The sequence below is a fragment of the Propithecus coquereli genome, unplaced genomic scaffold, assembly GCF_000956105.1.
Source record: "Propithecus coquereli isolate 6110/MARCELLA unplaced genomic scaffold, Pcoq_1.0 Scaffold26, whole genome shotgun sequence".
Lineage (NCBI taxonomy): Eukaryota > Metazoa > Chordata > Mammalia > Primates > Indriidae > Propithecus > Propithecus coquereli.
The window spans coordinates 4,910,983-4,923,131 of record NW_012148174.1 but is presented as its reverse complement, the minus strand read 5'-3'; the positions used below and the strand labels follow the sequence as shown (position 1 = coordinate 4,923,131).

General features: G+C 34.1%; 1 protein-coding gene across 4 annotated transcripts in view; it reads right to left on the bottom strand.

The window, feature by feature from the left end:
- The window catches only part of PTPN13 (protein tyrosine phosphatase, non-receptor type 13 (APO-1/CD95 (Fas)-associated phosphatase)), a 162,103-nt gene that overhangs the window by 33,592 nt on the left and 116,362 nt on the right, over positions 1 to 12,149 (bottom strand). For 3 of the 4 annotated variants that reach the window (XM_012647233.1, XM_012647234.1, XM_012647235.1), the window contains 8 exons: positions 7,807 to 8,270; positions 6,663 to 6,794; positions 5,316 to 5,409; positions 4,913 to 4,998; positions 4,019 to 4,181; positions 2,473 to 2,687; positions 2,265 to 2,363; positions 531 to 895 (listed from right to left, as the gene is read on the bottom strand). In XM_012647233.1, coding sequence (XP_012502687.1) covers positions 531 to 895; positions 2,265 to 2,363; positions 2,473 to 2,687; positions 4,019 to 4,181; positions 4,913 to 4,998; positions 5,316 to 5,409; positions 6,663 to 6,794; positions 7,807 to 8,270 — 1,618 coding nt within the window. Of the gene's footprint in view, positions 1 to 530; positions 896 to 2,264; positions 2,364 to 2,472; positions 2,688 to 4,018; positions 4,182 to 4,912; positions 4,999 to 5,315; positions 5,410 to 6,647; positions 6,795 to 7,806; positions 8,271 to 12,149 lie in introns of all 4 variants that reach the window. The other variant, XM_012647232.1, reaches the window with a different exon arrangement.

Genomic DNA, 12,149 nt, shown 5'->3' with positions numbered 1-12,149 from the left:
TGACCTGGATATACACAGACATAACCAAACAGTAAAACGCATGAATAACGATTAGAAGTACAGATGTGGTCTTTCTCTTTGTATGCTTCTACGCTTTCAATCATTTCTTCTTTCCCCATCTTCTGTGTCTTTTGCACATCTTTTGTTTATCTTTTGCAAACTCTTTCCTCTTTTCCCGTTTTACCTTTATATTTCTGCTCCCTACTTTCCCACTGCATCATTACCTAAATAAGTCTCTTCTCTTTCAGGTTAAGTAGTATGACTGATCATGAAATATAAACAACTTTCTCAATTACTAGTAAACATGCTCAAGAGGGAAGCAAGGCTCAGGCTGACTGGCTTCAGAGCTTACTGGTTTGATAACTAAAACTGTCAGTCACAACAGCTAGACATCCAATAGAGTCATCACCTGCCTCACCACTGTCAAGTTCACACATAGACACATTACGATCTTAGAGAAATTTATGTTGCTGCTACTGTTACTAACAACAGCCAGTTGCTTTTAGTGCTTCACATAATACAGATAATACCTGTCTTCAAATTCTGGTTTATTGGGAATTTTCTGAGGATAGTAAAACATGGTACAAATAGTATCTTCTTGAGTCTTGGGTGCTTCTTGTTGACTCTGTGCCTGTGATACCATGTTGCTTAGAGTCTGATGCAAAGTTGAACCCCAGGTCATAGTTGATGTCTTTGCTGGAGTTTTCACTAAGTCATCTTCTCCACTCCCACTGCTGTCACTATAACTGTCTCTTCTGGATGGGGACTTGCAACGTTTCTTCCTTTTGTCAGGCATTTCATTTTCATCTGAGCTAGTGCTTTGCTCCACACATGAGGGTTGAGAAGAGTCTTTACTATTGTTTGGAAGTACTTGTGCTGGAGAGTGAAGTGGGGTCTGTAATGAACACATATAAAAAGATCAGAGTGTGACAACTTATACTAATTTTAGAAACATTTAATTAAAAATGAACCTATTGAACAACAGTGCTTTCTACCAAAATACTCAATTGATTTTCTGATAATAAAAGTAATACACGATCATTAGAGAAAGTATTCATATATAACATTATTAACTATTAATATTGTATAATTTATACTTTAAATCAGAATTAGAGTAATATATATTGTACTTTATCTCCTATTTCAAAATTTAGGTTTCTATGAGTGTTTTCTTAAGGCCTTAAATATACTTTGAAATAATTTTAATACCTGGATAATGGTCCTATGGATGGCTATATCTTCAATTTATTTCAGCCTTCTCCTTTTATTATTTACAGAGTTATTTCTAGCTTTTCACTATTAACAGAAATCTAAGAGAACTTCTTAGTAAATTTTCACCTCAGTTTCTATTTCCTTGTAATTTTTTACACTGTCAGAATGTAGGATGCTTTTAAAAAGCCCTGTTAAATATTTTCCAGTTGTTTTCTAGAAACTGGTATCAATCGATATACTCATCAAAAGAGTTCCATTCAGTTCTTCCTGTCAATGATTGAGATTCTAATCAATGTAATCCTTAAAAATGCTATTTAGAATGCATCTTACAGAAATGTTACTTTCTTATTAATGTCCTTCTAATACTTTCCCTTTCCCCAATAAAAGGGTTTAAGCTTCTGGCCCAGATAATCCTGCCTTTCATATCCAGGAGTTACCATTCACTGGTAGTGGAAGACTATTTTAAGTAGAAAGGCCAAAGGCAGTCTTTCTTTAATTATATTAGTATTCGTCTATGGTTAGATTCTGACCTGTCACTATGCAATTTGTAAGTTATCATCAAAATAGATTATAGATTCCTTAGTTCTTTCTTGACATAAGAGAGGGAAATGGGCAAACATATCTCTTTCTCTGTGATTTACAGTGTTAGGAAAAAAAAAAGGCTAAAAATCTCAAATAATTCTCATTTTTATCCAAACTAGCTCAGAATGAGAATAACTTTTCCTTGTTTGGTTCAATGAAGAAATAGACAAAAGGTTTTTGTAACCATTACTTTATGTCTTTTTCTACTTATACTCAGAACACAAATTCTTGAAATCCTAGAATCCTAGAATTGGAAAGGAGAGAAGAGAAAGTAAATTGAATGACTTTATATGATAACTATGGAATATACTCGAAGAGGTTAAGTGACACACACAAAATAATACTCCTAAAGAAGCTGCTACATATAAAACCCAGGAGATAAATCCATGATGAAACCAGTACAGCTGAATTAGTTAATCTCATTACATTGATATTCCATAAAAAAATAAATTCGTTTTCACAGGTCTCACCAAAAGAGCAGTATCAATTTCCGGTAGCACACCAGGTGGAGGTCTACAGAGAAGCAAGGATACTTCTGGAGCAGTTCCCCTGAGAGCAGATATGACTTCCTGGGGGGTACCAAGAATGACAAATGAAGGGACAGCATTATAAAGCCATCTGGAAAGGCCAATCCATCTCGTCATTAAAAATGCTGCACTCTCCATGCTACAGGCTCACCTGCTGAGACAGTCCTTTCAAAGAGGCTCCATTCACTTTCAAGATAACATCTCCCACATCAATTTTTCCACTTTCTGCGGCTGGCTGTCCAGGAAAGAGCTTTTTAACCCTTACTATGCTCACATTCATTTGCTCGGGTATAAGATTATCTTCTCGAGAAAAACTGAATCCTAGGCCTGAGCTATTTTTAAACAATTTTACCTCAAATGTATTTTCTGGAGGAAAAAGATATAAAAAAATTTAAATATTCTTAACATGCTGTGATTACATATGAACATATATACTTTCAGACACATTTTAAAAAGTCAATTTCCCCTCAATATTTACAACTCTATATGTACTTATTGTACCCTTATATTAATACTATACTCAAATCCTATTTTACAGTATCTCCCCATCACTAAGAAATCTTAATTTAATCAACCAACTGCATGAACTAAACTGAACAGAAAGGAGAATTCTGAAAGCAGGGTTTTAAAAATGGAATTATGCTTCAATCCTATGTGTTTTAAAAGACAGCATAATAACAGAGAAAAAAATGGAAAAATCCAAGGAAGGAGAGGATGGGAGAAATTCATTTATACAGTGGGAGAGATAAGGAGCAAAATAAATGTTAGAGGAGGGTATGAGGAAGTAGGTTGACATTATAATATTTCGGTGAGGTATCATTTAATCCAGATAAATTGCAATGGCATTCTAATAAAATTCTCATCAGCAAAATAAATTAGAAGAATAACCAGAAAAGAATTTAACATATTGAAAGAAAGAATGATGGAAGAAATAAAGAATAAAGAACAGTGTGATAAAGGAGGCATGCTAGTTTTATTTTCATAATCAGAAAAAATATAGTCTGGGCTATTTTTTCCCCTTATTTTTGGGACTGATTCAGAGTTACTAACATTTGTGTAATCAACAGGGATTTAAAATAAAATAGAAAACAATTACTGTATACTACCACCATTACTTATAAAAGACTCCTTAAAAGGAATATAGATGGAATCCCAGAATAAAGAGTATTTCAATATTATAAACACATTTAGCCTTATGAAAAACTCACTAATACATCATTCTTAATTTTCTTATTTTACTACCAATTAGTGATATGTTCAAAGGCTAGCATAGTTGGTAGAACAAAGACCAGTATCTGGGAACTGCTAGGTGAATTTCTGCCTAGGGTTAACTTCACTAGTCTATAAAATTAAATAGAAATACAGAAAATCTAAGAGTCAAGGTTTCACACAGGGTTGAAGCCATCTCAGCAATTATTTATACTTATTTTGTCCCTTTTGAATTTTACAACTATTTAAGGCATTATTAAATGACCATAAGCACGCATGACTTCATTACCCAAAGTCTTTTAGACTCTGTGAGCTGCAAATATGTTTCTGTCTTTTAATTCTGTATGGTGTTGCATCAGATTATTATTTATACTTGACAAGAATAATTAAAGAAACTAGGGCATGAATTGTAATCTAACATCTAAAAATCAAATTTAAATAAGCCAGGAGTAATTTAAGGCAGAGATGATAGTCTCCTAAGGCCTGACCTTCAGTGACAAAGCTGTAGTCTTTAACATGAGTTGTTTTCTTCACCATTGTTTCTGGGGCTTGATCTTGGGCATTCTGATCTGAAAGGGTACACTGTGGTGTCACAGGGATATGTTCTTTGGATGCTGGAGACTGTCCCTTTTCTAGCAACAGATGAACTACCTGGATAAATGGAATAGCACTTCATTAATTAGAAGAATGATAAGAAACAGATAAATTTTCAGGACTTTCTATAGTTGATGGCATAAAATCATTTTAAGTAATTACCTGGTCCAACAAAATGGTGGAGGAAGAGAAAAATAGACAAAAATAGGGATTATTAATAAAAGTTTCAAAATCAAGTGTCCATTACTTTCTGTATGGAAAGACAGATGATTAAAAAGAAAAAATCTATTACAAAAACATGTTAGAAATCTATGACAATAACAAACATGCTATAGAAAATTTAGGTATTAGAAAAAAATCACCATTATACTTTATATAATACAAAAACCATTATAAACAATATGGTAAACTCTCTGACCCAAAATATATTTGAACATCATGAATTTAGCCTTTGGGCTAAAGAAGGACTAGGAGTAAAAGCCACTTGAAATTAGTAGATGTTTATAAAAAATTAAAAAAATGCAATCTCCACCCTTCCCCCTGTCAGATCTTTTTGGTAATATAAGAGGTAAATATGACATAGAAAGCCAGCTTCCTTAGTACAACCTCTTCTTATAATACTTGCTTCTCAGTTGGGGAAGAAAAAAAACTCCTTAGAATGGTTACATGAAATCAGGCTTGGTTTTTTCATTAACTAATAAATTTAGAGATCTCAATGAGGATTGATATTAATCACACATTATTATGTTCTTCTAAGGTATCTTAAAAGGTTGGTTTAATGATGTTACCTGTCCTGTATTTCTCAGTGTTTCCACAGCTTGCTTATGGGTTGCTCCTTCCAGACTAACTCCATTGACAGCGAGAACACGATCACCTATAAGTCAGGCAGTTATTTTAAAAGAAACAAGTCATAAAATAAAGATTCTACATGCTTTTAACACCGTGTGGTCTTATTTCATACTAATTTGTTTGAGGAGAGACTCAGACAAATTCTGGACAAAGTTGCATTGCAGAGTTTCTTTAATATGTTACTTAAATTGTTTCTCAAGGAGTTTCTTAATGTGTAGTTTCATAACTGAGTATGTCCCTATTTTATAGTATGAATTTGAAGGTCAATATCAACTTTGTAATTTCTTGTCTATTTGTTGTGATATTCATCCATATAATTCTACATACACGCAAAAACTATACCTTTGTGAATTCTACCATCAGACTCTGCTGCTCCCTTGGGAATAACAGCTTTCACATAAATGCCACCATGTTTGACACTGGTATTCACACCTCCCTAAACGGAAAAGAAAATAATATTTAAAAATATGAAAAATTTTACACTTTATTTCAAATCTGAGCCCTGGTAAGAATTCAGTTCATCAGCTTAAGCAGTAGCATCGCATCAGCGTGTGCAATTATTTCAACCAAGAACACTGGTAGCTAAGTTTTTCAAATGTCAAAGCAGTATATTTTTAGCAAAACTCTGTATTCAATTCAGCAAATAACAATATGCAAGATCTTGACTATATAAAGAATGATTTTTCCTTTGTAAGTTTACATCATGCATTATGAGCAAGCAGAAAGCAAAATCTATCTATGCAAAATTAGTGTGAGAATATAGCTATCAGAAAAAAGTATATGAAATAATATTCTTTAAATCATATTTGCTAATCTGAAAGCAAATCCCATGTGTCAAGAAAAAAGTTTTCTTTCATTTTAAAAAGGCTTTGGTAGAGAAAGTGTTTTTATGATATAGATGAGATCTAATGAGTCAATTTTCTCTTTCTTAGGGACAGGCAGCTTTTATCTCCTTTCACAAAAAGAAGACAATAAAATTCTAAAGAAATTAAGTGCCAAAGGAAAAGTAATATAATATTTTAAAATGTGCTAGGAAATTAGGTTTTCTTTTTGACCTCAATATATTTATAGTACTGTTTCTACTGTTTCCAAATGGCTTTTTATGATTATTAATATACTTTAAATATGATAAATGACAATGTTACAATTTAGGGATAGCATATTCATTAGTAAAATTCTAAAATAATCTTATCAAATACTCTATCCTCATATTTTAACTACCTTAAAAATACATACATTCCTTGGGAACTTCTCATTTTAAGATACTAAACACGTTTAGAAGGTATTATATATTATGGAGAGAAAGTATATGTAAATATACACGGTCTTTTATTATTCAAGATGTAGGTTAAAGATGTATCATCTCATTAGTCTATACTCATGCAGAAACTATCAAATGTAAATAAAGCATATGCATTAATTTTATACATATTTTGCAAGCTTATATTCAGATTAAGTAAGTATGATATGTATGGGGAAAAAGGCAGCATTTGTCTAATTTCTTTTAAACCACAGGAAAAAAATGACTAGCACCATCAATTTTTTAAAAAGTTTTAGGCTATGATTCAATTTTAATGTTAGCAGTATTTGACAAATGTCCCTTTTGGAGCAAAATAATTCAAATAATAAGTTGATATACAAAGGCTGCTGAAAATTAAGAAAACATTTGAAAACCTTGTCAAACAGTACCGTGACACTTATCCCCAAGCTGTTATCATTTTTAGCCAGTTCAACCTCAAAGATATCGCCAGGTTTAGGAGGTGATGAAGAAAAAGTTTTAAAATTCATTTTGTTGCATGTATTCATTGAGGAGGAAGGTTCCTTAACAAAGAAAAACAAACAAACAAAAAAGGATTTCTAGTTAGAGTCAAAATGAATTATTACTAGAAAACAAACATGTTTTTTTGGAAAAATTAAGAAAAAACAAGATAATAATGATAGTGTTGACAAAGAACACAAGGGTTGAGAGAGATCTTAGAGATCATCTAGTCTAATGCATTCATTGACTCAAGATTAAAGGATTTGCTTCAGGTTAAACAGCTAGATGTGACAGAGAAAAACCTAGATAGAACCCACTTTGAACCTGCCTTTACATAATCCCCACTAAATGCTTTTTATAGTCCCAAATTTACAAAATATTTTCATTTCCTTCAAAAATATATATCAAGTCGTAGTTTTAAACTTGAGCCTCTAAAATGAGTATGCTTCATGTTTTCTTTGCTTATATTTACAAATCCAGTGTAAACACTGAAACAATACCTAAGCCTTATTTATAAGGGCATAACCCTCTTGTGAGGAATGTTGATTTTTCAGTGGAAAAAAAGGCATAGGTTTTTTCTAAAAGTGTTGGTGAATGTGATTTTAAATTTATATCATTTCTAGAAATGAGCGATTTTCAATGTTGTTGACATTGAAACACCCATTCAGATCTTCAGAAGAATTTAGGCTATGAACAGTAAATTCAACTGCCCATTATATGAACTATCCAGTAACAATTTTTTTAGATATTAAAGTTCTCGTATTAATATAAACATTAAATATGCAAGAGGTGAACAACTTGTAAGAAAATCATAATCTGAATATTCCGTCCTTTGTGTTATTAGGTAGTAAGTTCGCAGAGTAACAGCCATTTTAGAGTTTGTATTCAAAGCTTTTAATTTCTTCGAGAGTTAGCATCAAATGCAGTAGCAGTTAGTAGCGGAAGATATAGACTATTCCTCCTTTCCAGAATAATATAAGAAGCTTGTAGTAGATTATTCTGCTCTGTAATATATTTGCTGATGTTTGCTTTGTTAAATAAAAAAAACCTCAAAAGATTAAAATTAAACTATGCCTTTTTTGGTGTTTGATGATCCTGGCTGCTGGAATAAGTGGCTTCATCCATGTCTGAATCTCCACGGTCCGAGTAATCTGTTGCATCTGAAATGCCTGGCTTTTTAGCTTTGCTTCGGTTACTGTCAGTGGAAATCCTCTTTTTCTCGGTGCCTTTGGATACTACAGATGGGGAAGAGCTGACATGCTGTGATTCCTGCCAGGTTTGGTCACCCAAATGGCTGGCAAAGAAACCATTGACCTGGCTCTGGGACAAGCTGGCACTCTCAGTCCTGGAATCCTGAGAACTCAGGCTTCCTTCCCGCAGGCCCCCAGACAGTCCAAAGGAGCTCTCTGAGATGTGCCTCAGAGTACCACGTGGCCAGTGGTGATCCTCAGAAGAATCTATAGCACCGTCTTGCATGTAGGAAGGTTTCTTCAGGTAGTTTTTCATCCCATTGGCAAGATGTACAGGAGTAGAAGGCACTGAAGTCAAAATCCATCAATGAGAATAACAAGTTAGTGACATACATGCTCGTGCTTATACGCATATACAATGTTCTCTAAAGATTGCTGGGAGGATTTTACAAGGATTTCACATGCAAAACACCTGACCCCCGGTGTGGAACCACTGTGGGGGCTCAGTAAATAGATTCTTGCTATTTCCTTCACTCTCTCCTTTGGTTATTCTTGTGATAACTTCCGTTGAACTGTGTACCCTTTTTGTCCTAACTCCCCACTTCTGTTTTCCAAGACCCATTTCAAACCAGTCTCCTCTGTGAAGACTTTCCTGGTCCCAGATATAATTTATACTTTTTTTTTTTTTTTGAGTCTCCAATATCCTTGGTCCTTATTAAACAGTTATTTGTACACCTGGTTTATATTGCCCAACCACACTGCATTTTTCCAAGTAATTATCAGAGAAGGCAACTCTAAATTCCTTATATACAGTTCTTACCAAAAGCCACTTAGGAAAGCTTTATGAAGTAAGACACAAACCGCAGGAGACATGTGGGAAAGAATGACAGATGTGAATGTCAGCTTATAAGAAATTAAGTTTTATGTAGCAAGTGACACCAAGTAAAAAATTAAGAGAGTAATAAGCAACTGGAGAGAAAACATTTGTAACAACAAAAAATAATCAAAGAGTTAGTATCCCTAACATACAAAGAGGTTCTAAGATTCAATAAGAAAGAAATTTTAAAAACTTCTGTGGAATAGGCCGGGCGCGGTGGCTCACGCCTGTAATCCTAGCTCTCTGGGAGGCCGAGGCGGGCGGATTGTTTGAGCTCAGGAGTTCGAGACCAGCCTGAGCAAGAGCGAGACCCCGTCTCTACTAAAAAATAGAAAGAAATTAATTGGACAACTAAAAATACATAGAAAAAAAAATTAGCCGGACATGGTGGCGCATGCCTGTAGTTCCAGCTACTCGGGAGGCTGAGACAGAAGGATTGCTTGAGCCCAGGAGTCTGAGGTTGCTGTGAACTAGGCTGATGCCACGGCACTCTAGCCCGGGCAACACAGTGAGACTCTGTCTCACAAAAAAAAAAAAAAACTCCTGTGGAATAAGGGTATGATGTGTGGACTGGAAATTTGGAGTAAAATACAAATAACTAATAAATATATTAAAAGACATTCTCATTATTGCTCAGAGACATGCAATTTAATGCAGTTTTCTACCTCTCTGGCTGACAGAAATGACTGATAATTTTCAGTACCACTGATGGTGTGAGAAGAGCACTGTTATACCTACTTAGACTATAAATTGATAAGGCTTTTTGTAGGGCAATTTGGTGGCACTTGTCAAAAACTTCAATGTACATACTCTATAATCTAGTTCTAGGTATCTAACCTCTAGAAATACATATACTTTCAATGGTGTATAAACAACTGTATTTGTTGGAGCAACATTTGTAATAGAATTATAGCTAACCTGGATGCATAACAATAGAAGAAAAGTTAAGTAAATTTTGATATGTCTATAACATGAATATAATGCCACATTAAAAAGATGTGTATGTTCATGGATGTCCAGAATATACTGAGTGAGCAAGTTACAGAATGATATGTAGAGTATAAAACAAATTGCTTTTTTTTAAAAAAGAATGATATGTAGAGTATAAAACAAATTGCTTTTTCAAAAAAAATTGTGTATATTGTTTTATGTATGTATATCACACATACATGAATATGTGGTATATCACATATATTTCTATAATACCTAGAATGCTACATATACGCTAAATAACTTTCCTAGGAAATGGCATAATTTAGTTCTTATTTCATAGGTTTTCAACAGATTAGATTTATTCCAATAAGCTAATGTGCATTCTGTAACTTGAAAGAAATTAGGAAACAAAAAGAAAAATAAAGACCTTCCTCTTTGGTGGTAGATAATTGAGAGGGATAGCCTGGGGTACACACTGTTAATTTCCCAGGTTCTTTAAATTTTACTTCTTTTCAAATGACACTACAGAATAGCTATACACCATGATAAAATTAATCTACCTTCCTGAAGAAACAATTTCACAGAACTACACTTGAACATTATGCTTTTAATTTTTATTGAGACTGGATAGTAAAAAAATAACCATACAAAACTCTGCTGAGAAGAAAAGCCTCCTCTGCTCCTCATACTAGGTAAAGTTCCTCTGTCACATGCTCTCTTGGCACCCTGGACTTCTTGCTAACACTTATCATAGCTATAATTAAAAATTTATTTGTCTAGTCAGTTGTTCAGTAAATTCCATGAGGGCAGAGGTCTTGTATCTTTTACATCACAGATACTCAATATTTATTGAACAAATGAATGAATAACACATCTACTGAAAACACAACTAACATGGAAATCCCTTAGAGCTTTATTCAGGGGGAAATAAATTTATTTGGAATCCATATGCTTATTTCCTAAAATAATGGTGAATAATGGAAACCAACATTCTCCTTTTAAAAAAAATTTTGGTCTTGGCTGCTTCAAACTCAGAGGCATGCTACAACATTTCCAACCGTAGTCGTCTTCCTTTGCCTAAGATGACTAGACTACATTTAGATTAAGGTTCTTGTGGGCAGTGGTGGTGTCTTATATTTCCCTTCTATCTGTTGTGTTTGTTCACAATAACAAGAGCTTAAAGTACTATTTATATATATATGTACATATTGTATATACAACATACATATTTGGTGAAAAGAAGAAATGACAGTCAAAATGACTCAGTTATGTAAAATTTAGTAAATTTTTGTGTCACAATATATTACATAGTTTATGTTTTTTACCTTCTATTTTATCGTAAATATCTAAAGTTATGCTTAAAATTCACTATCTAAACTTGTTTTTCAACTAATTTTTTCTAATTCTTTTAAGTATTTCTCGGTATCTTTGGGATAAAAGTAATTTACATGTATCTAACATTTCAATTTTTTTTTTTTGAGACAGAGTCTCACTCTTTTGCCTGGGCTAGAGTGCCGTGGCATCAGCCTAGCTCACAGCAACCTCAAACTCCTGGGCTCAAGCAATCCTTCTGTCTCAGCCTCCCGAGTAGCTGGGACTACAGGCATGTGCCACCATGCCCGGCTAATTTTTTTTCTATATAGTTTTTAGTTGTCCGATTAATTTCTTTCTATTTTTAGTAGAGATGGGGGTCTCGCTCTTGCTCAGGCTGGTCTCGAACTCCTGACCTTGAACGATCCACCCGCCTCGGCCTCCCAGAGTGCTAGGATTACAGGCGTGAGCCACCGCGCCCGGCCACATTTCAATGTTTTTGAAACATATTATTAATAATGACAGCATTCACATTTAACTGCTTAATATGTACCAGGCAATGTGCTAATTTTTCACATGCATGTTCTCATTTAATTTTTATAATTTTCATAATCTCTAAGATAAGCACCTTTACGGTCACCATTTGATACATGAACACAGTAAGGCTTAGAAAGTTCAAGTGATTTGCTCAAGGTACACGGTTTTTAGTGGGGGAGACAGAATCTGCTCCTGGACCCTGGAGCCCTCCTTGTTGCACTGTTCTGCTCCACAGGGGCTACATGTGCTTCTTTCACAAACACTGTCTACCACCTGATCCTCCTAACAACTTTGTGCAAGGTAGATAAGGCAGAGCAGAGATCACTGGCTCTTCTTTAATAAAAAGCAAAACTGTGGCTCAAGAGTACTGAAGTCATACAGCTAATAACTGGCACAGGTAAGGCTCAAACTCAGGGCATCTGATCTTCATCAAGGGCCTTTTCTACCACAACAGGCTGACAGGGACTATGAAACAAAATGATATGGTTTTCTTTTTAAATTTCTGATTTGTTGTTGTTGTGTTTTTCCTTTTTATAATTTGTTTCAGGAAAGGACTTCATAGATAACTA